The 25,578-nt window shown below is 43.3% G+C and overlaps 1 protein-coding gene across 1 annotated transcript in view; it reads right to left on the bottom strand.

Annotated features, from left to right (window-relative positions):
- DPP6 (dipeptidyl peptidase like 6) overlaps positions 1-25,414 on the bottom strand; it is a 541,522-nt gene extending 516,108 nt beyond the window's left edge. The window contains exon 1 of the mRNA XM_024739199.1: positions 25,091-25,414. Coding sequence (XP_024594967.1) covers positions 25,091-25,147 — 57 coding nt within the window. The 5' untranslated portion in view covers positions 25,148-25,414. The remainder of the gene's footprint in view (positions 1-25,090) is intronic.
- Positions 25,415-25,578: the final 164 nt, after the last annotated feature.

Genomic DNA, 25,578 nt, shown 5'->3' with positions numbered 1-25,578 from the left:
AGGAGGGGATATATATATATATATATATATAGAGAGAGAGAGAGAGAGAGAGAGAGAGAGAGAGAGAGAGAGGAAGACAGACAGAAAGAGAAGGAATTTCCAACAATGGGAAAATGAGTACAATTTAATGGTAATGTGAGAGGAGAGAAGAGTCCAGAATTACAAGATTCACTCTGGGTCCCGCTGCTCTGGAACCACTGTGAGTTTGTACACGTTGCCCCCAGTGTTGAAAATTCCTTCCTCTTTCCATTCATCTCTGAGGTCTGCCGTAGACTCGCCTTATCCATCAGCAGTCAAGTATCAGTTCTTTGCTGAAATTTCCCTGATGCTCCCCACCCTAAGGAAGAGTCCTGCTCTTTTCTCCGTGCTCCCACAGGACCTCATTCGAACTTGTAACAGAACACTGGTCCCCTCTCTGGTGATGACTGTTCACTCCCCTCTCCCCTCCCCACCCCTAGAGGCTTCAAGTGCCTTGTAGTCAGGGTGGTGAGGCCTCTTTTCTCCCCGCCCAATACCGGCACCCAGAACTGTGCTGTACAGTATGATAGCCAATAGCCACATGTGGCTATTTCAATTTTATATAATTAGAACTAACTAAAACTAAAACTTCCATTTCTCGGTCACACTAATCACATTTTAAGAACTCAGAAGTAACACACACCAGTGGCTACCATGTGGGACAAGGCAGCTACAGAACAGTTCTCTCTCAGTTCCAATGAACCATGCTGTTCTAGAAAATACTGTCTGGTGCACAGGAAAGATGAGTTGGAATCAGGAAGAAAACAAAAGTGTACAGCAAAGCTTTAATGGGGACCATCTAAGTAAATCCAGAAACAAACCATCAGCGTCCTCCTATCTATACTTGCCTAAGAGATATCCAAGCTCAAAACCGGTGGTTCCAACTTCTCACTCAGAATTGTTACAAGGAATAAAAGTTGTCGTAAGTCTTAGGAAGATGCAAGTTCATACTCACAGGCCTTTCCACATTTGGAAATATTTATTTTCAGGGTTTCTAAACAGCGCTGGCTGTGCTACCACAGGAAGTTAGAACAACTTCTTGATGAGAATCAGGAAAAATAACCTCATGATAAATAATCTTTATCAATGTCTGTGAAACCCCTTCCCAGGGTTTTGGGTCTGGCCTTGCAGATGCTGCGTCTCTGTCACCGGGTGACCGCGGGGCCCCCTTCTGCTCTCTAGAAAAACGGGGCTGATGGCAGGGAGGGGGAGGGTGCATTGTAAACGTGGTTCCTGTCACTAACCAGCATGTACACTCAGGAGTTAGGTAAACCCTTTCCTCCTATGGGCTTGACTGTTTCTCATTTCACAATGAAGTAATGATCACCGAGGCTCCTTTCTGCTTTAATACTTTATGATTTCTTGATACTAAACAGAAATCAATAGGACTCCCAAGGCTGGCGTGGCTATTTTAGACTCCACAGGCGGATCGGCAGAGAAGTTTCAGGGCCACATCCATATCCAATTGATGGTTTCCTGTCCCTGTTCTCCCTTCATTCTACATCACCAATTAAATCCATCTTCAGAAAAGCGCTTCAGTGAATGTCCGCTAATTAAGAATCTCTGCCATGCCCTGCACTGCCAGGCGAGTTGACTTCCGCTTTGGGATGTAACATGATGGTTCCAGGTCCCAGCGCTCCACGTGCCTTTTACTCTTTGGTTCCTGCCTCTTGTCCCCTCATCTGGCCTCGTCAGCTCTCGTGGACTCCTTCTCCAAGAGCTCACATCCACCCAAAGCAACACCTGATCCTCACACCTCTTTCTGACCTTGAGCATATATAATACTCTGAGTGAGGCAAAGGGACATGGTGATTGGAGGAAATGACCTTTCCCTTTTCTTTCAGTCTCTGATGATTGGCACTCTATCGTTCTGGGACTGCCACCTCCCTGAGCTCGTGGACCTCATGAAGATTGTTCCAGCAAATATGAATAATAACCACCTCCTTCACAGGGGTCCCAGGAAACAAACTCAAACGGCACTTCTGTTTCAAAAGCATTAGTGGTGGGCATTACTCAAAGAAATACACGTTCCCGGGCTTCCCTGGTGGCGCAGTGGTTGGGAGTCCGCCTGCCGATGCAGGGGACGCGGGTTCGTGCCCCGGTCCGGGAAGATCCCACATGCCGCGGAGCGGCTGGGCCCGTGAGCCATGGCCGCTGAGCCTGCGCGTCCGGAGCCTGTGCTCCGCAACGGGAGAGGCCAAAACGGTGAGAGGCCCGCGTACCGCTAAAAAAAAAAAAAGAAATACACATCCCCAGTGAAGGCAGAACAGAAATGTCGTAGCCTGGGCAAATGATCACAAGGCTTATAATATCTGTGTTTCTTCTTTGCTGTCCTGGAAAACCAAATCACATAACCAGTGTAAATGGTGACAGTGAAGGGACACACTCATAACAGAGGAAAGAAATGCACATTTCATACCCTATTATTTCTTTACCTTTTTCCATTTCCCCCACGATATTGGGGTGGAAATTAGTACAGGCAATGAAGTGCTTGAGTTCTGAATTCCAGTCCCAACTTAGAAAGAAAATTTCACAACTCCCTGAGCAAAGTCTTTTTTTTTTTTTAAACCTTCACTTTTCCTCTAAGAAACATGGTCACTACTACTCCTCAAATAAAAATAGAAATTGACATAAATATCGATGGTGGTGTAGTAAAGCGGGACATCAAAATCAATTTCACCAAAATCTTCATCTCCAATCTGTTGCTATTTTCAAATACTAATTCCTCATCAATACATATGTTGACCATGTAACTTATTGCCCAAACAAGGACACCACTGAGAATAAAAGGGAATGATATTAAAACTCAAGCCAGGACATTGGCATAAACCAGGACTGTCCTAAGCAAACTGGAATATATGGTCACCCTACCTATAAAGCACTCTTTTAAAACCCATAAACTGCTTTTTATTCTCATAATGCTAATAACTACTGATTTTTCTATTTTCTCCTGATACTCAACGTCCCATGTTTCTGCTTTTAATTCCCCGCATTGCCTAGAAGCTTAATTTTTTTTCCAGAAGCATTCATCTTCACAGACTCCAACAATGATACACAGTAACCAAACCTCAAGCAAAATATTAAGACTGAACCAAAGACCCAGATCCATGTATTTCTTATCTCTCTAAAAATACGTGAACTTCTTTTTTTAATTTAATTTATTTATTTTTTATACAGCAGGTTTTTATTAGTTATCTGTTTTAAACATATCAGTGTATACATGTCAATCCCGATCCCCCAATTCATCACACACACACCTCCTCCACGGCTTTCCCCCCTTGGTGTCCATACGTTTGTTCTCTACATCTGTGTCTCTATTTCTGCCTTGCAAACCGGTTCGTCTGTACCATTTTTCTAGATTCCACATATTTGCGTTAATATATGATATCTGTTTTTCTCTTTCTGACTTACTTCACTCTATATAACAGTCTCTAGATCCATCCACGTCTCTACAAATGACCCAGTTTCACTCCTTTTTTATGGCTGAGTAATATTCCACTGTATATTTGTACCACATCTTCTTTATCCATTCGTCTGTCGATGGGCATTTAGGTTGCTTCCGTGACCTGGCCATTGTAAATAGTGCTGCAGTGAACATTGGCGTGCGTGTGTCTTTTTGAACTGTGGTTTTCTCTGGGTATGTGCCCAGGAGTGGGCTTCCTGAGAACAGGAACTCTGGCACACGTGCTTTCCTGTATCCTTAGCTATACCAGTCCTCCGAGGACTCACTGGATACTGTTTGCAGACCAAGGAGTCCAATCACCTCCCTTTCTTCATTCCCTCCTCATGGGAAATCAGATTATTTTATTTGTCATCTACCTCAGGAAAAGATATGAATCAGTGCTGAACAGATAGCTCTCTAGAGAAAATCATGACGGGAAAACAAAGTGGTATCCTTTCTATGCAGCGACTACACAAATTATACGATGATGATTATAGCAGCCTGAAAATGCTGTAGAGTATTTCTATACTTACAGGCTAAAATTAACAATAGAATATAATGCCAGTATTATGCATTCTTGATAAACATGTAACACCGAGCAACCATGAGACTCTCTAGATCTGGACAAATTCTACTAGGACAGCAAGAGATGCCACCGGTATCCACCAGTATCAGATAGAGTTTTCAGACCTTTGAAATTATGTTTCTAGGGTCATAGGTTCAAATTTAATCATAATTATATCTGCATCCTTGTTTCATCAAAAGGTAGGTTTTGAGCGCTGACCTTTATCCTCCAGGGATGACTTAGGACTATGAAAGAGTAGTCTCCCATGAATTAGGACCCACCAAAAGATATGACCACACCATGTTTCCAAATAGGGACCAGAGCCACACAAGGGTTGCATCACCATGAATAGAACCCCACAGCTCGAATGCTTCAGAACGTGGCTGATCCAGAGCTGATAGCTTGATGAGCTGAACTGGACACAATTCAGTTTCTTTCATTCCCTACAGCCGTTTCATGATAGATCTTTGGAGAGTTAATTGATCATTTTGCCAAATCTCAAGGATATGAGATACAAGGTTTTATTTTTCCCTTGAAACGTGGAGATAAGGTCATCCACGTCTGAGAGAGACTTCACCAATGAAGCATAGATTTAGCAGCCTTTATGTATGAAAAACAACTTGAAATCCATTTTTTTCAATCAAAGTGTCAGGCTTAAGGTTCAACTAAACTGGTGCATGCAAGTAATCTGGCAGGTCCTGACAATAAAACCTCCAAACAGGTAAGATATGCAGGTAACAGAGAGGCACAATTTATACTTGTTATTTGAATCCGTTAAAAATGTGCCTCTGGCCTAAACATTTAGAGATGTGTGTATGACAGAAAATATAAGTGTCTTTCCTCTGATTATTAATAACATGTATTGAATTCCGACAGTCTCGCTGCAGTTCTGAATAAGTCATGAAAGCAGTATCCAGATCTTTAGTTTATAATGAAAATAAAGCAAAGGGACCAAATGACTCTCTTTCTGAATCATTAGAATAAATACCTAATTAAGAAATATTGCTCTGTTTCTTTGGGAATGGAATTCCCATCATGGAAGAGAGACTCCAGCTATAGTCATATCAATTTTAAAAGTGATTCTTAGGGCAATGTGCAGGGATCAACTGTAACGGAGAATAACGAGGACCCAGCCTGCATCTGAAATAAAGCTGAAAAGTCAGTCCTAGAAGCAAGGATGGGCCACGGGAGCTCAAGATTACGCAGGCCAGGCATGGATATTTTTCCTTGTTGTTGGAAAGAGGTTCCCTGGAAAGCGCTATTTGCTAGATAGGCCCTGAGTCCCTCCTAAGCGACGGGACGTGGGATGAGAAACCCAGTCTGAGCGCTGCCTGCACACACACCAGCCACGTGGTCTTGGGCATGTTCTCACTGAGCTTCTGTTTCCCTGTGTGGCAAATGGAGACGGTAGAGCCCATCCCAAGAGCTTGGGAGGACCAACCAAACAGCTGCCTGTGAGAGGCTCAGCAGCCCGCCAGGTTCCCTGCGATGTCACTTAGTGGCACGGTTTGGTTTCTAGATCTGTTACAACTCAGAACGTTCATGAAATGCACAACGCATGAAACGCCTGGGTGAACAAGGTGCCCGCTGGACCAGAACATACTCACAAAGCTGATGTGGAGGATGGGGGCCTGGGGCAATGACCGCGATGCTGGGATGACTCAGATGGCGCTGGACCAGAACATACTCACAAAGCTGATGTGGAGGATGGGGGCCTGGGGCAATGACCGCGATGCTGGGATGACTCAGATGGCGCTGGACCAGAACATACTCACAAAGCTGATGTGGAGGATGGGGGCCTGGGGCAATGACCGCGATGCTGGGATGACTCAGGTGGGGAGAAGGGAGACAAATGGGTTCTACTCGGTAGAAGCTGGAAGGGAAGGTCACACACTGGGATATCTGTGGTCAGAGGAAAAGACAAAGTCGAAGCTTAGTTCTGATAGGGACCAATGAAAAGTAAAGGAAAAAGGCAAACGGAAATACAGCCGGTACTAAGCTGTGCCTGCACTGAATGGGCGAAAGAGAGAGAACAATTCATAAGCAAAGATAATTTTTAAAAATTGAAGTATAGTTGATTTACAATATTATATTAGTTTGACGTGTACAAGTCATTCAAAATTTTTAGATTATACTCCATTTAAAGTTATTATAAAATATTGACTATATTCCCTATTCTGTTCAATACATCTTCAGAGCTTATTTATTTTATACGTAGTAGTTTGTACCTCTTCATCCCCTCCCCCTATCTTGCCCCTCCCCCCTTCCCTCTCTCCCCACTGATAACTACTAGCTTATTCTCTATTTCTGTGAGTCTGTTTCTGTTGTGTTATATTCGTTCAATTGTTTTATTCTTTTAGATTCTACATATAAGTGATAACATATGGTATTTGTCTTTGTCTGTCTGATTTATTTCACTAAGCATAATACCCTCCAGGTCTATACACATTCTTGTAAATGGCTAAATTTCATTCTTTTTTATGGCTGAGTAGTATTCCATGAAAACAGAGTATTTTATCACACCATATACAAACATTAACTCAAAATGGATTAAAGACCTAAATGTAAGACCAGAAACCATAAAACTCCTGGAAAAAAACATAGGCAGAACACTCTTTGATGTAAAGCATAGCAATACTTTTTGGATCTGTCTCCTAAGGCAAAGGAAACAAAAGCAGAAATAAACAAACGGAACCTAATTAAACTTAAAAGCTTTTGCACAGCAAAGTAAACCATAAACAAAATGGAAAGACAACCTACTGAATGGGAGAAAATGTTTGCGAACGATATGACTGATATAGGGGTTAATATTCAAAATATACAAACAGCTCATACAAGTCAATATCAAAAAACAAACGACCCTATTAAAAAATGGACAGAAAACCTAAATAGACGTTTTTCCAAAGAAGACATACAGGTGGTCAACAGCATGAAAAGATGCTCAACGTTGGTAATCACCAGAGAAATGCACATCAAAACCACAATGAGATACCACCTCACACCTGTCACTATCATCAAAAAGACTACAAACAACAAATGTTGGTCAGGGTGTGGAGAAAAGGGAGTCCTTGTGCACTGTTGGTGGGAATGTAAATGGATGCAGCCACTTGGGAAAGCTGTAGGGAGGTTCCTCAAAAAACTAAAAATAGAACCACTGTATGATCCAGCAATTCCACTCTTAGGTATATATCTGAAGAAAACACTAATTTGAAAAGACACATGCACCCCAACGTTCATAGCAGCGCTCTTCTCAGTTGCGAAGATATGGAAGCAACCTAAGTGTCTGTCAACAGATGAATGGATAAAGAAGAGGTAGTATATGTATATTATATATATACACACACACGATAGCAAACAAGTTTTTATAAAGTATTTGAAACATAGTTAAACCAAGTAAAGAGGGACTGGGACGTTTAGGATAGGACTAGATAGCTTCCCAAACAACTGCCTGCACAAGTGGAAGGTAACTGTGGCTGGGAAACTAAGCAGGAGTTGTTACAGGAAGCCTAACGTAATCCCTAGGATATCTACAAATAAGAAAGAATATGTCCCATTTCTTTCAGGGAACCCCACCCTCTTAACCCTCCGTTCAAGGCTCTGTCCTGATTGAAGAAATCACACACTGTACTTAGTTTTTTCTCCTGTCCTCACTCTCCTCTTTACTGTAAATGAGGACGTATATATAAATGATGTGCGCTTGTTTTACTAGAGTTTCTGTAAACTAGTTTCTGTAATTATCTCACTCGTACCTCTCAGCAGCCTTCACCGATAGCAAGCCCATCAAACTTTTGATCTAATGATCTCAAGTTGGTTTTATCTGTTCCAAACCTTAACTAGCTCAGACCCAAATATTACTCACTCAGTTATCAGCTAAAAAGGAAACTTTAGAACTGTTATGGAAATTCTACCCAAACTAAAGACAGCATGCCTCATGCCCTCCTCCCAATGGCCTACGGTTCACAGAAAAAGAAGAAAGGAGCTAACACTGAAATCTGTAAAAACGGCAGAGGCTCAAATGCTCCGAGACAAGTGTACTATCACTCTTGGAGTTTTCCTGTCAAGAAAGATGATTCCAGCCACTTATATGAGAGATGGCAAATGGGTCAATAAAACTTCACGGTTGGGGGACCAGAAGCGGCAAGTACCACAGAGAAGTTAGTTGATGATAAAAATGGACGCGTACCTTTTGTGTAGAGCTTGACAAAACCCTCCGTCACCAAGACCAGAGCTTGCCCCAAACGTGGGCCAAATGGCAGCTGGCACCCGTACACGCGCAACCATCCAACAAACGCTCTTTCCATGGAGCCCTCACTTCCTACAGCAGTTTGGGCAGAAGAGCTTCCTTCCTTTCTCTCCTTTTCAAACAAACTATAGAGTTTTTGCTTCAGGCTAACTGTGCCGATTTAAAGAACTCGACATAAATTCCAAGAGAGTCTTTAACATTAGAACCATCTTGGAAAAGGGAGTCTCGGAAAGGAAGCAACATCCTTCGAGTTTATTGCCGTGCTTACAATAACCCTCCGTGGATAGACTACTTTATCAACTTTTTCAAGATGTGTATGGAATGGCATTTTATCTGGCTTTGGATTTTCTTCATTATTCCATTTATTTTTTCCCAGAACAGGGCCAACGGGCCCATTCTTTTCTGCAAGCAGGCTGGCTTCCACAATGAACTATAAACCACAAGGTATGATCACAGTAATACCATCTCGGTTTATACGGTATGAACTTTTATACACATCACCTGATTTTAGTTTTGCATGGCTATTGAAACCAGGTTGACAACTTCACAGTTACGCGACACAGTACAGGCATTTGAAGTAAGCTTATTTAGCTAATGTGAGCGTGTTTTATGTTTCAAACGTCTTGAAGAAAAAGGTTGTAATGTTTCCTGCCTATGAAAACCCCTCTCAGCATTTGATCATTTTTTCTTCATAGCAGACATCGAATAAATGCTGCTATCTTCCTGAGTACATGTGGAATTAGGAAGTTTGTTAGAGTCTAGGATCTGTTCTATCCTATACTGCTATGGTTTCCTGAATCTACCCTAATTCCCCTGCCACGGGAACCTGAAGGTGGAGGTTAGGGTTCCTGGTGTTTGCAACCTTCCACGTAGCCTAACGCAGCTGAAAAATGAATTACTAAGCGCGGTGCTCTTCGTGACACAGAATATCGCAGGTACAACCTCTTAGAACAAATGAAAATTGTCTTCCTTCTGTTGTTGACCTTTTTGCTGTGACAGTTTATTGTTAAAGTGTCAGAGCACGATGCGGGTGTGTGTAAGGAATGCAGACTTGGTCAGACTGTGTGGCTTCTGCCTGAAGAAGAAGAGCTGTGGGGAAAACCAGCTGCTGTGCTCTCCACAACTCCAATGCTTCTCCCTCCATAAACACACGCAACGCACGGTGTCATAAGATACAGGAGCATTTGAAGTCTACTTCCTAACAGTTATGTAACCCGATTCAGTATGTGGAATCCTAGTACCTCTGTCCCGAGACAAGGTAACAGATCAGTAGACGGACATGTGACTTTGGCCAGACCAGGCAGAGACCTACCATGAACTTTTCCAGGCTGGGGATGGAGGGGATGGGAGTGCTCTCTTAGGGACGGAGCTAGGAGGTGTGGTGGTGGAAACTGCTGGCAGCCAGCCTCTCTGCATGAGGGAGAAGAGGCTTGATTTCTCAGTCCTCTGCAATTCCGTATCTTCAATCCTGGTGTCTTTACAATTAATACCCCTTTTGCTTAAAACAAACAAAAGTCCACAGGCCACTATCTGCAGGGGAGGGAAGAACAATGATTGAAACTCCTGTACGTGGCCATCTCCCACTTATAATCTTCCACAGTCCCCGGTGAGCAGCGACAATGAAGTAACTGGGGAAAAAACCAAAACGAAACAGAACGCTTTACTGCTTCAAAGCCCTCTCCCAACCCCCTTCTCAGCTAGCTAAGGCTGCTGCCTTATCCTAGAGCCAGGATTCAGCTTAAGGAGCGTAGAAAGGGACATAAGGAATGCGAGTTTTGTAAAATTGTAACACATTTTCTTTGGTGAAAACTAATCCAGGCTACAAGTGTACATTCTATCAATGCAGAGAACAATATCTAGCACATAATCAAAACTTGCTATATTTAATATATGCTTGTATTTCCTCTGGATCCGTTGTGTCCAGCAGTGTGCTTGACACCTAGTAGATGCCCAGTAAATACACCTATTGAATGAATCCTACCTTTTTCTCAGTTAGTTCTCAGTAAATATTTATATAGGAAGAAGATTACCTTTTCTGAAACTTTAGAAAATTACTACATTTGCCAATGTAAGTTCAAACAGAAACACAACAGTCTAATTTTCCTCTTCATGATAGAGACCTTAGATACAGTTTCTATTACCTGGGGATGAATCCTTCATTTGACTGTAGAATTGAAGATATTAGAGGATATGGGATAATTTCTATGAAACCAAACACAGTATAGAGCTGCTATCCAAAAGCTAAACACTAGACACACAAGGAAATTTGGCACTTAAAGGTGGCTAGTCTGACTTGAGATGTGCTGTGGGCGCAAACTACACACCCAACTTCAAAGACTTAGTATGTGGACATAAAAGAATGAAAAGGTTTTGCTAATATTATTTTATATTGGTTTCATGTTGGAAAAAACTTGGGGTTAAATAAAACATTATAAAGTTAATTCCATCTATTCCTTTTTAAGTTTTTAATGTGACTACCAAAAATTTTTAAATTGTATATGTGGCTTGTGCTACAGTTTTATCGGCACTGGTGCTCAAATGTTATACAACAGCATTATTACTCTATTCTAGATATTAAAAGTATACAGAGAGAAATCAGGAGTTTTATCTTTGTCTTTGGAAATAAAAATTTCACCTGATCTAGAGCAAAAACAATTTGAGGGCAAAAGAGTGATCGCTTTATTTTAATCCTTCCATCAAAACAGTCTTTGGAATTTTACATGAAATAGAGAATCATCAGGTACAATTTCTGTTTCAAAAAATCGTTGAGACTGTTGAGGAAATTCACGATGACAAGTGCTCTGGAGAGACTGCATTTGGACGATCCTTGGGAGTTCCTACTATATTATTTCCTCGGACGTGACAGCCTCCTTCCCTATAGCTGCAAGACTTGGGAACCAAGTAAACAGCAGCTGAGGGCATCAAACTGATGTCCATCCAAGCCAGAGGGTCACGGGAGGACAGATGGATGGCAGGACAGACGTGCACGCATATGCTCCCATCTCCCACATCAGTGGCTGTAACTGCCAACAGAGAGGTAAGAAAGAACGTATCTCTGGAATGATCAACTGCACTCAAGCCATTTCTTTTTTCTCTAACATATATGCCCCTGCATATGGCTGGGAACAAGTGGTACTGGATTGTTACTTAATCAGCCCGAGAAGAAATAAAATAATACCTCCTGATGAACAAAGGGACAGAAACACATCTCTCCATCCTCACCTTGCAGGTATAACTTACCTGCCAGTGAGTTCTAGTTCTGCTGCAATGGGCCTCAACTGGGGCCACTTCAACCTGCTCAACAAAAATCAGTCAAGGGATTTATCTTTCCAATAAGTTTTATCAGTGTACAAATCATGTTCAAGGGCCTTCAGGGAGACAATCCCTCGCTTTCTGGTCCAGTGGTCAGGAGATCGGGGTGGGCGGGGGTGCTGGCAGAGATGTAAGGAGTACAGGACAGAGCGTGGCTGATACGCATGTAATTGGTTTGGGGCTTAACAATCCCCCCAAACCTCTCTCATTATCTTTAAATTCATTACACCTCTTTACGGGATAATATTAGAAAATAACTGACATTCCCAAACATGGAAAGGGAGGATGAATATTGAGTCCTACATCATTTAAAATCTCTCACACTTTTCTAAATAAAACTATGTAATACACAGTCTCTGTGAATATTTTCAAATCAAACAAACATGTGATTTGAGGCTAGAACTGAGGATTCTCCAACAAAGGCACATTCATGGAATTTTGCTCCGTGTACACCTAAAATTCAAGACATTGAATCAGCTCAGAAGCTTCTACAGAATTAAAAGGTATTATAAGTTGTTTTTCACGTAATTAAGATGAGTGAAAAATGCACATAAATTTAGTATTTCCTTTCCTTGGTATTCATTTGATGAGAACATTTTCTTCAAGCTTCACAAACGGCACAAGCCAGCCTTTGGTGCACAGCGATCTTTATTTTCTTTAGTATTTTTCTTGAATTCAATTACTGTCTGTTACTTTAAGTATGATTTCCTCATTCACGCGATGACAACACAATTACATAAATCTAAAATTTTCAACAGGGATGTTAGAGCATAGAAGTAAACTAATAAGAAATTCTAATCTTATATCCATTCGTTACAAGGACCCATAATTCTTCAGAAACCAAGTCCAGTACTCTTAAAACCTGGCTACACTGTAAGATTTTAATAACTTTAAAATACCGAGTCGATTTTGCAGGCAAAGTTGCGTACATTAGCTGCTAACATCTCCATGTTCATAGCAGCATCACTACGGAACCAAACTGGATAAACAAGTAAGCTGCAAATACATTTCTGACAACGAAAAAACCACAACTAAGTTTCAAGTACCCTAACATAACTATTCAAGCCACACCCACACACCTAAGTGAATTTAATAGAGCCAAAAACGGCAGATTAACTGCTTCAAGGGCAACGTACTATCTATGCAATTTCAAGCAGGAGAGCCGTTAAGGAAACGTAGGCTACTTCATTCAATGCAGCAAACACGTTTATGTGACGTAAACCTTTGCGTCCGTTTGGTTACTTCTTCCTGCAGCCAGACTGTTTGGGCCGTGCAGACAGTAAAAACCTGGACCCAGGTCACATTACGCCATCGTGTTTCTACTCCTTTACGTGGTGTGATAACGTAACCACCGCACTGACAGTATTTGCAGCTATTATCTGTCTAGCATTTGCTCAGCATAGAAACTGAGGTGACCCAAAGAGTCCAATGCCACCGAGCTGGTGACAGAACTGAATTTAAACTCAAACCCAAAGCTGGTACCCCTTCTCCTAAACCATCCCTGCCTCGCCACCCTGGCTCTATAAACCACAGCCTCACTGTTTCATTTCTTTCTTCTTAAGAAAGCATCGCATCCTGTTACTCACGCCGGAAATCACTCTTGCACCTCTACTGCCTCGTGAAAAAGTTAAACAAAGTTGGCAGTCACACCTCGCAGAGGGCAAATAGGGCGAACGTTCCAGACCTTCTCTTCTTGTTCATCTCGATCCACTTCCTTTCTTTCTTTTTCCCTGAAAGCACTTTTCCCAGCTGGTTTCAGAGGACCAGCTCAAATGTCCAAGTCAACTCTCTCTGCATCTGGGGGAAGATGGTTCAGTTTGGATCTTATCATCCTTTCATTTCAGCAAATTGCTTCCATGGAGGAGAAAGACTTGGTGCTTCAACAACAGCAAAGGGCTTTGGGGATGCACACTGTCCATTTTTTCCACCAGTCGCCTTTTCTCACCAGTTGGTTTTCTTGTTTATCTACCCAGTTGGTAAATGAGAGAACATTTACTTACATTACAGATATGAGTCACGCAAGACTGAATGTCCATGCCTGGTCTGTAACTGTGGCAAAGAGTTGATGCTTCTGTGGTGGAGAAACGGCTTCAGGCAGGTCTGGTGGAGGTGGGATTTGGGAAAAGGAAACGTGGCAGTGACACTTCAAACACTAGGAACAGCAAGGTGAGCTGGTCATTCAGGGGGCTGGATTTTATTTTGCCCTAGGGCTCCAAAATTTTAATCTATTTGTTGAATGAATCAAAACCACAGACCTCTGAACTCTGTGAGCCATTCACTGCAGGGGCTTTAGAGAGGGCGATACCCTTCACTCCTTCACTGATTTCTTTTGCACACACGTTCATAGGACGGGCATGGTGCGTGGTGTTGGAGATACGTAAGGAACAGGGCATGTTTTGTGTCTGTCAGAGGCTCACAGCTGTGTGTCAGGGAAGGTATAATAGGTTTCACATTAGAGTCTTGAGACCTTCAAGCAGAAGGGCCCTTCATCAAACTTGCCCCTATGGGAGGCCGACGGGCATGGTGTTTGTCCTGGTGACGAGAAGACGGCCAGCAAGTCACCCATGACCTGCAGAGCACGGGCTGACCCTCAGCTAAAGTGCCGTCCAGGGATCCATAGATCCCACAGTTTTGCCTTTTAGAGTAACCCCGAAAATAAAAAGATCAAATCATATCCCTTCTTCTAACAGTTCTTCCACTTAACAGTTCCTCAAATATGAATTAAAGACATACTTTAGGTCTTCAGCTATACAATTGCCTTTCTTTAAACTTTCTTCACCCACATGGCTCACAGGTCCTTCATCGACCACTTTCAGGGTGTCATAGCCACTTCTTCTTGACTCCTCGGCCTAGCCCCACTCCCTCCTATGTGCAGTGAGGGTCTCCACGGTGCCCAGCACTGCACCCAGATGTGACAGCCCCCTAGTCAATATCTGCACAAGGTTTGGGCAGTGAGCACATTTCTATCCAAATATCTTAAGAAGATGCTAGGAGGAAATACAGCTCAGAGAGGTTACGTAAATCACCAAAATCACACAGCTGACAAATTCAGGATACAAACCACATTAAGGGAACAGAGATACTCAACTTGGAGTCTACAGACAAACATGAGGCTTCTGCAAGCCTCAGGTAATCAAGAGATTATAGTACTTTTTCTGGTGAGCAGATCTATGGCTTTCATCAGACCCTCAAAGGGGATCTGTAATCCAAGGGTCGTGATCAACACACTGTTGGTTCAGTTCAAGCTTGTGAACTGATAAAATTTCCAGATGTTTCAACATCAGAACTCCTGCTGTGCCGAGTACCCGGTGTGTCCAGGTGCTTTGCTGGGAATTCTCTTTCTTTGACTTTCGTCTCCCCACACCTGTTGTATAACTACTACCTTCAAAGCTATTCAAGTGTAAGGTGAGATTGAAAATTACCTACTGCCTACTTTCAAAGCAAGCAGAATTTATTAATTGTTGCTTACTTTTAAAAGTTGGGGAGGAAAACATTTGTTATATCCTCATTTTTTCCCTAGTTTCAAAAGCAACTCATTAAATAACTAATTAAAAATGAAAAGTTGCCATGAAAAACCTAATGCCTCCAGGGACAGTGCAATAAAAAGAAGAAACAACTCTGTCTCTCACAGGACATGAAGACAAAGAATGGCAGTAAACCCCTGCTGCCCTAAGTACATACCTTTTCTCAACTGATCTGCAGACAAGGACTTTTTAATGCATCTACAATACTAAATTCTTTTATTTCCTTGCCAGTTTCCAGCCAATATCAGTTTTTGTGTTAATTTTTATTATATATACATATTTTTTTAACCATGTCTCACCCAGAATTGCTTGATTTGGAGCAAAAAATAAGGATTTGTGTTCTGAATCTGCAACTTGTTGGCTGTGTGATTTCGGTAATTTACTTAACCTCTCTGAGCCTTATTTCCCCCTGTGTAAAATCCTACTGCTGAATTAGATATCTGGTTTGTGAGCTGTACTCCAGGTTGCTCCAGAGCTCTGATGACACGTCCCAGGGTCACTAGGGCAGTGCTTTCACCTCTTTTACACGTTGGATTTGGCTTATTTTCTTTGGGGAATAGGTTTCTGTTACTAAAACAAAAGTCCAAAAATCACTGGGCAAGATGGTCTATAAAATGCCTTAAAAGTCAAAATTCTATGATTTCACAGAACAACCCCTCTTGGAATAGACACACAAGCCCTCACCAAATGCTGAAAATCAGGGCTTCCCTGGTGGCGCAGTGGCCCAGAATCTTGCAGCGCCCTTTCCAGTCTATCAAGACACGCCTAGATGACATGACCCCCCCACCCCACCAACCAAGTATAATTTTATGTCCAAGTCACCCTTCCAGTTTCATATATTCCCCCCAAATCCGGTTTTTTAAGCAGGGTTCTATCGTGTTAAGTTCAGGTTTCTTCCCTTTGTTCCGGAACCTGACTAACCCTTCACTGCTTCCCGTCCTTTCCAGACCACTGTGGCTTTAAAACCACCTCACGTAAGCGTGTCCTGTCTCCCCAAACCACCTCCACGCCCCACAGAACATTCCACCTCCCCAGGCGGACTGCTCAGCCGACCCTCAGGCTCTGATGGCACAGCCAGGAATCCCTCTGCTCTCCTGACCTCCAGCTGTTGCATCCAGGTGCCCTTTCCTCCTACTCTGCCTGTCCTCCGACTGTAGAGGCTGTGATACTAAGTGAGGTCACGAAGAGAAAGACAAATACCCTATGATATCACTTATATGTGGAATCTCAAATATGATGCAAATGAACTTACCTAAGAAGCAGGCTCACAGACGTAGAGAACAGACTTGTGGCTGCCAAGAGGGAGGGCGGTGGGAGAGGGACGGAGTGGGAGATTGGGGTTATCAGATATAAGCTACTATATACAGAACGGATAAACAACAAGGTCCTACTGTAGAGCACAGGGAACTATATTCAGTATCCTGTGATAAACCACAATGGAAAAGAATATGAAAAAGAATGTATACATATGTATAACTGAACCACTTTGCCGTACAGCAGACATTAACACAACACTGTAAATCAACTACACTTCAGTTTAAAAAAATAAAAAAATACAAATCTTCCTCTGATCCAATCGTTGTCTAATAAGTGGATGGGGTATTAGGCAGCTATTACAATTTAAAAAGATGTTTACTTGCCTCTCCCATCCAGGGATCCAACTTAAGAGACACAGTCAGTGTCATAATTTTAGAATTCCCTGCACGAACTCTGTCACAACCTCAAATACTCTAACAAGAAAAATACAAATCTCCTCTTTAAAATAGAGAAGTAAAATTCTTCCATTAATTTTAACACACACATCACCACCATTCAAGGACATCTCTGTTGTATATTTCTAAGAGAAAAAAAATGGGGATACACTTCAGATTCTTTGGGTTGATGACCAGCTTGCGCTGGGTAAACTTACTTAAAGGGTGGACTCTATCCTTCCAAGGACATGGATGCCCATTATCTTCAAGAGGAATCACGTGAGCGTGTCAGAAGACAGATTTTGACCTCTGAAAATGTTTTGAAAGAGCTCCCCCGCCCCAGACCACGCTGGTGTCTTTGGGTCCCTCATCTCCACCTCCACATGGGCGCACACACACATTTTTGAAAAGCACGTGTTCCAAACTAACGACTTAACAGCTTGAGAAGATGCTCAGCGTCTCGTGCAGTTTCCGAGGGGGAAAACAGTTTTTCCTGAGATCTAGCAGGAGAAGATAAATCTCTCTAAAAATTGAACAGATACTAGTAAGGGAATAATACGTACACTGTCATAGAAAATTCTATTATCAAGACTTTATTCTATCACTGATGTGTTTTGTAAAGTTGCTGGTGGAGGGCTGCATTCCAGATTCTAGCCACCACCGGTAAAAACAGACAGTCACCACTATGGATGCGGGCCAATGGCACTGACTCAATGTCTGTGCTTACCGCCATTCTTCCCAAGAAGCGATTGCTGCAAATTTCAATCCTATTACCATAAAATCCTCCTGGAATTGGAAGCTGAACACAGCAGCAGTATCTACTATCTGGTCCTTGTCTGATGACGCAGGACCTACTCCAATATAAATGCAGAATTCACAGCACTGATAAGATGCACACAACCCCTCAGTGGTCTAAGGGGTGCCAAGACGGTCCTCACCGTGACCTGTCCTTAATTTTCCATGAATGGTTGTGATTAAACACCATATTTTTTCTTGCGTCAACTCTGCCATAACTTTGTGCCAGAAATTTCAACCATTAATAATTCAATTCAGTTTCACCCCCAACAGCTATTACTAAATTTTTAAATTTTTATTTTATTCGGAGTGTGGTTGATTCCCAGTGTTGTGTTAGTTTCGGGTGTACAGCAAAGTGACTCAGTTATACATATACACGTATCTATTCTTTTTCAAATGCTTTTCCCGTTTAGGTTATTACAGAATAAAGAGCAGAGTTCCCTGTGCTATACAGTAGGTCTCTGTTGGTTATCTATTTTAAATATACACACTGCTATTGTTAAAATTACCAACTTTATACGTTTTTCGGTGATTGCATTTGTCTCAGGCATTTAGCGAGGCCAGGTGGAATACAGCACATGTGCAGGTTTCATAAAAGAGTCGACTATATTGGTACTCTATAGGTACCAGAGGCGATTAAAGAGCCTATCGGGGGCACGACAGGAAAGAGGTCTGAAAAGTAAATGGCAGATGGGGGAGGAGGACAGAGAAGAAACTTCGTGGACTTAATCACTTTCCCTGGGCTATTTTTAAAAATCTTTTCCACCCCCTCACCCCCTCCTCTGTTTCATTTATTTCCCCACTTTGAGAAACACAGGGTACCAGGTCAGGAAGGACCTGGGAATGTCAGTCTCATGAAGAATTACAATAAACGGGAGTTAGGCTGAAATGCCACCCAGTCCCACGGTTATCTCCTCCCGTGCTTTTAAGGCCACAAGGTTTCCAAACCCAAATTCGAAATAAAAACATTTTAGTACATTCGGGGTTTCCTAACGATGCCTGAAACAAGAATATACAACTTCCACTTGTCTGATATTTTAATTTTATTATTATTATTATTTTTTGCGGTACACGGACTCACTGTTGGGGCCTCTCCCGTTGCGGAGCACAGGCTCCGGACGCGCAGGCTCTGCGGCCACGGCTCACGGGCCCAGCCACTCCGCAGCATGTGGGATCCTCCCGGACCGGGGCACGAGCCCGTGTCCCCTGCATCGGTAGGCGGACTCTCAACCACTGCGCCACCAGGGAAGCCCTGTCTGATATTTTTAAAGCAAGGACTTCAAACCACTCTTGATCTTTAAAAGCTTCTAGAGATTTGCTTCTTCCCCCAATTATATTCTTGTCCTCAATTTTCAGGACTCGATCATCAGACTCATTCTGTCTTCTCTTTCTCAGTGAGAGAGGGTGAAAGATGTCTACTGCAAAACCAAAACCGAATCAGTTAATGCCGAACACAGGCATGGCTCATTTGCCTAAAAGATAATGAAGCCACAATTCCCAACGAGCCGGAAACGTGGTGACTGTTCTTTCCTGTAAGAGGTTAGCGTCTTGGCATTTTTCACAGGCATGCCAGAGCTGAAGCTGTTTTGCTGAAGGTCAATGGAAAGCGTTCTCCAACCCTCTAAGTCCCCCAGGTTTTCTCTGTGGAGCACTGTAAGGTCCTGGCGAAGCTTTCCGTGGCAACTCCAGGACGGAAGATGAAGGGCAGGAACAAGTTCAGTGGAATGTCAGTACAACACAATGAAATGTGCTCCATGCAGAGAGGAAGCATTTTTTCAGAAAGAAAAGTCAGGTGCTTTCCATTTGTGTTGAATCTGAGCTGTGGATACAGCCCGTCTGGGGTTGCTGGGGCTTTCGTTTAGTCCCTTAAGTGACCAGAACACTCCTAGAGCTCATCCATGAATCTGGTAAGGTTGCAGGCTACAAAATTAACGCACAGAGATCTGTTGCATTTCTGTACGCTGACAATGAAAGATCAGAAAAAGAAATTAAGGGAACGCTCCCATTTACCATCGCATCAAAGAGGATAAAATACCTTAGGAATAAACCTACCTAAGGAGGCAAAAGACCTGTACCCCAAAAACTATAAGACGCTGATGAAAGAAATCGAAGATGACACAAACAGATGGAGAGATGTACCACGTTCTCGGATTGGAAGAATCAATACTGTTAAGATAACTATACAACCCATGGCAATCTACAGATTCAGTGCAATCCCTATCAAGTTACCAATGGCATTTTTCACAGAACTAGAACAAAAAAAAACCTTATATTTGTATGCAAACACAAAAGACCCCGAATAGCCAAAGCAATCTTGAGGAAGAAAAACGGAGCTGGTGGAATCAGGCTCCCTGACTTCAGACTACACTACAAACCTACAGTAATCCAAACAGTATGGTACTGGCACGAAAACAGAAATATAGATCAATGGAACAGGATAGAAAGCCCAGAAATTAACCTGCGCACCTGTGGTCGATTAATCTATGACAAAGGAGGCCAGATTATACACTGGAGAAAAGACAGTCTCTTCAATAAGTGGTGCTGGGAAAACTGGACAGCTCCATGTAAAAGAATGAAATTAGAACATTCTCTAACACTATTTACAAAAATGAACTCAAAGTGGATTAAAGACCTAAATGTAAGACCAGATATTATAAAACTCAGAGAGAAACACAGGCAAGAACACTCTTTGACATAAATTGCAGCAATATCTTCCTGAGCCTCCTTTAATATAGCATGTGACTTGCATCCTAGAATACTGGGAACTACCTGTAGACACCAGAGCACACAGATTATGGCTTCAGGCTAGTGTCTGCCTCATTGCTGTATTCTTCTCTCTGGTGATGAGACTAAACATCCCTCCTCTGAGGAAAGCACCACACCAGCCCGCCTTTCCTCTCCTCAGAGACGTCACACTGCTTTTGCCCTGGTCCCTCAGCTCCAGGAGCCACCCTGGCAAACCCAGGCACTAAGCTTTCGTTCTGAACCTGCTCTTGCTAGGATACCCAGGGCTTCTGAGTTCTCCCCCCAAATCCTTCACACATCAACCCATTCTGTAGCCAAAGTGCTTCTCTCTTTCTCCCTGCTCTGGAAGGTCACAAGTCCTAGAGGTATTTTGAGACAATCTTAAGAACCTGGCATCCCTATTCTTTGCCCAGTTCCTTCAAGTTCCCTTTTCATCCAGAGAGTCTTAGAAAAGTCAGTTCATGGGCAGAACAGAATTTGATTTACACTAGTACCATGACTGCAGCCACTGCCACTTTTTGAGTCATAAAAGGACCACCTCTCTATACGTCATGTTCGCACTTCCTCGTACTGAATCTTGTTTCTCTGGTTCTTCTTCTTCTTCCTCTTCCTCACCCTCCCCTTCCCCCTTTCCTCCTCCTCTTCCCCTCCTCCCCTTTTCCTTCTTTTGGTAAGATTCCCTTACCATAGTTACATAAAAAAATTAACTCTCATGACTGTCAAAGCCAGATCCTCTGTTTCCGTATCTAATTTTACTACTGAAAGAAGCAACAGGATCTCGTGCAAAGAGTACTGGACAAGGAATGTCAGAAGTCATCACCTATGTACCCTTGGGAAGGCCTACCCTCTTTCAGAAGTCTCAGCTCCATGCACTTTAATGTTCACTTTAGAGCTGTTTGTAAAATTCTCTTCACGTCAGAAAACTCTTCTGTAATGGCGTTATCATTATGAAGTGAATTATCAGATTAATAAGTATAAGATAAATAATTTAACATATCAGTCAACACTAGGTCCTGAGGCCCATCATTTAGTAGGAGAAGAGACACATTGGGGCTATATATTAGGACTTGTGCAGATCAGAGAAAACTGAGAAGCAACAAAAAGTAATCGTTACATCTAGTAGGACTATCAGACCCACTGGTTTTCAGATTGAGGGAAGTTACAGAGATGACTGAACTTAACATACAGCAAAAGATACAAGTTAGCCCACAGAACACAGAATACTTCTATATGAAAAGAGACTTTCTTGAAGACCTTTAAAGAAAAGGCGTGTTCTCATTTATTTGTGAGACTCCTGAGCGAAAGAGGGCAGAACAGATCACGTGATACACTTTCCCAGCTCTGTGATTTTGTGATGCGTGAGGCCGGCCTCTGCGTGTGTGTGTGTGTGTGTGTGTGTGTGTGTGTGTGTATAAATATGCACATACATACAGATACAGAATCTGCCACTCATCCCTGCCCAATATTTGAGAAACAATGTGTCATGGCTGACTGGAAACATGGAGAATGAAGCCTTCTTTCTCCTCTGCCTCTTAACAGCATCACTGACGACCACTTTTCAATTTTAAGTCATTTGAAAAGAGTACGGTATAGTTTAAAATACATTTGTGCTTTTACTTATTTTTAAGGGGAAAAAATCCCTTAATTTGGTTCTCTAAGGAAGGATCTAGTTTGTTTGCAAGAACACACTAAATTTAAACCGAATTGGCCTCAGCTTTTTCTACTTCACCTCCGAGGCTGACCTCTGGGCACACGGTGCAGCGGGGTGCTGGCCAGGGCGGATTCTGTTTTCACCGACAAGCCTCTGTAAACATCTGATTGGCTTCAGAGCCAAAGGACGGATTTAATTCCTTCAGCTTAAAAAAATATATTGTTTCCAAACATCTCTGGGCTTTCATACTTCATTTAAAAATAATTTTTGGTATCTCCAAAGAGAAGGAAAAACAGTCTTCTAGAAGTCTATTCTCCACTTCATTCCAACATGTTCATACAGTACCCTCAAAAAAAACAACTCTTTCCACATATTCATCTATTCTTAGTACATTTTTAGAAAACAAGCTGGAAGAACTCGGCAATCTCTAATTAACAGGTAAAATCAATTGGTTTTATGTCATTTCCTAGACTTTTTTCATTAATCTGCAGTAATCCTCGGCACACAAAAGTTATTTCCAGCTGCCACCCACGTGCCTTGGCTCCCAACTACCAAGGCAGATAAGAAACTGCACCGTGCCTGTGTTAGCCTGCTAAGAACTAAGTGGTCGTCTGCTGCAACACCCCCAAAATTTTTAAGACTGTTGGAAATACGTATCATGCTACATTAAATCCAAGTCCTCGGTAATGCTAAGGGTTTCAACCAAGAAATGAGGCTTGGTGATTTGAAGGCAGCCACGAAGTTGGTTAGTACAAGCAAATGATCCCCAACCTAACAACCAAACCAAACCACAAACCAGCATCTATCTCTTTCTCCTACAAAAACCTGGAGCATATTCCTCCCAGCCTGGGTAAGGGGCCATCCCCTTCATTAATAACAAGGAAAAAACTGATACGAAGAATTAAAAGGTTCATTAAGAGCTTTGTAGTCTGAGCACATAAATAGTTTAAATATCTTTTGAAAACTGACAATGGAAGAAGATAGTCTTCATGAACTAAATATTCCATTTCCCTCTTTGTGTTTAGAGCAGTTACAATTTTAGCCCATGTCCCCTAAAGGTATATTTATGTTCGATGTGAGACCTCTGCCCTGCAGCCCAGTTTGCTTCTCCTCCTCCAGCCCTGCTGTCGACCTTCTCTTTATTGGACTGTGGGCTGCTCTGTGCATTCCTCAGGGTCAAGATGATGTCACTCTGAGAAGAGAGGAAAGGGCCCTCCCAAGTGCCTGGGAAGGGACTGCTTCTTCTGGACGCCCTACCTGCTCCCCGAATCCACAGCCACCTCTGGTTTTCAGGTTATGCCAGCCGAAGTCTTCCATGATTCCAGCACGTTCAAGTATAAGGGATTAACCATGATCAAAAAGTATAAAATCAAACAAGAGCTTATACTTCCTCCAAAACCCACACCCTAGTTAACTATTTCCCGTATTCTGGCATGTGAGGGTATCAGGCAAGATGAGAGCAAAGCTGAACAGAAGCCATGGACCTTCTTCTACATAACATAGCCTGGGCTTCTGAGTGCCCGCCCTGGGGTTTAGACCTATGAACAGCAAAGTCGTCTCTCCATAATTATTGTCCCATGGTCCGAGGTGCTACCTAAGCCCTTGCTGGAGCCTGTCAGCCCAGGGCATGTTTATTTTATAGCTAGTGAGGAGGAGATCTGTAATAAAAGGAAGCCCAGTCGGTCACAGGATGTTAATTCAGGGTGGACCTATTTCTTTATTGAACAAATATCCTGGAAGAGAAGGGCCTGGCTTGCCTCTTGCGAACCTCTGCGTTCATGCTACACCGAGCGTTAACCCTCATACAAGCTCGCCCACTGCATACAAGAATTCCTAGATTTCCATATTTACAAAATCTCCTTCCCGGGAGAAATCAAGCTGTACTTAAGTTCTTTAGATGATGAGGATGATGACGCAACTAAGAAGATGGTCTCATTTTTAATGGGATTTGAGGAAATGACCACAAGTATGCAGCTTGCACTAAATACAGATCCGAAGTTGTCTTCACAAGGTCTCTGAATAGTTGATGACGGGCTGGTCGCAGTGTCCCCAAAGAGGCTCTTTGCCTTCCTGAACTTTAGAGGGATCCCCTTTCTTTGCCCCAATCCTAGCAAGTGAAAGCTAACACCCCTAAAATAAACAGGGAAAATCAGCTCACGCTGTTGGCTTACCAAGCCTGAGCGAGCTGCTTTGATAATCTACTGGTGTCTCCCAGGATCTATTTTAACGATCTGCCAGAGGAGAACTAAGCAGTGATTAAAAGATAAGAACCTTCAAGATCTTTTGAGAAGGGAATTACAATATAACAGATTGCTGGTTCCCCTTTACTTCCTGAGCCTCTGCAGATGCTGGGCCTCTTCAGGGCAGGGTGAGCCGTGGTGGTCCGCTGCTAGATGGGGACACCAATGCAGTCCTGAACACCTGTGTCAGCCCTTTAAGACCTGCTACTTCTCAGCTGGGGCCCCTCTTGATCCTAACTGTGCCTCCGCTGGTTCTTCTGGCTGGGAGAGTCTGAATTCTCTAAATGCCAGGATGAACAGCAGAGATGTTAGTACCTTCAGAGATACTGAGAAAAAAGCAGGAAAAAGAGACACAGGTATCCAGAAAAAGTCCTTTAAACAGAGCTCATATGTCTTCTTTTGACTTGTGTTAGAACCAAAGCAAAGTCCTGCTGGAGAGTCAGAATAAGCTGAATTATCTGGGGGGAGGGGGGTTGGCACTAGCCACTTCTTCCATCACCCCCTCCCCACCCCCAGATTACAAAGTATTATGGTTGGAAACCTTCACAACTGACATGCTAAATTTGGCAACTCTGAGAGTGGCCTTTGTCCTCAGGTCCCTACACATCAAGTTTACCTCTCCAGATGTCCCCTGGGCGCATGCATTATTGATGGACCAGGGATCTCTCAACAACAGAAGCGGGGGAGAGGAGAGAGGCAGACCCCAGCGCACACGCTCGGCACTTTATCTCAGGGGCCAGCTCCGTGGCTCAGGGGGCTACAGTGGTGCAAATACAAAAATCATTCAAGAGGCACAATCCCCCCCGACTCCCTCACACGCACACGCACACCGAGACGCGGGCACACTCCGGAAAGCAGCATTACCTGCTCCTGCTGTTGCATGGATTTCCCCGAAGCATTTGGCTCCTTGGCTGTAGTCATGATTTCCTGTTCAGGGTGCGCACAGGCACAGGGGCAGGCGCGATCTGCCCGGGAGTTTGGGGCCACCGGAGTCCACTGGGCGGGAGGATCGGGATTTAGTCCATGCTTCCCAAATCACAGGGCTACTGGGGCAGGGTGGGGGAGGACCAGTGAGCAGAGCAGCCTAGTTTTCTTTTTAAATGCAAAGAGCGGAGAGCGGCTCCGAAAGGGGAGATGCTGCGGCTTAGCGGGGCTTCTCCTGTTAGCAACAGCCTCTGCAATCGCCACAGAAACAACGACAACTGCTTAGCAACCGGCAAGTGGCGGCGCGGTGCAGGAAGGGGACCCGAGTGATGCGCGCCGCTCCCACCCGCCTCCCGTGGCGCACGGCGCATGCTCGGGCCGTGGCCGCGGGGGGGGGAGGGGGCTGGGCAGGGGGCCCCGGCGGGAAG

Source organism: Neophocaena asiaeorientalis, unplaced genomic scaffold, assembly GCF_003031525.2.
Source record: "Neophocaena asiaeorientalis asiaeorientalis breed wild unplaced genomic scaffold, Neophocaena_asiaeorientalis_V1.1 scaffold145, whole genome shotgun sequence".
Classification (NCBI taxonomy): Eukaryota; Metazoa; Chordata; class Mammalia; order Artiodactyla; family Phocoenidae; genus Neophocaena; species Neophocaena asiaeorientalis.
This window is presented reverse-complemented; position numbering and strand designations above follow the sequence as displayed.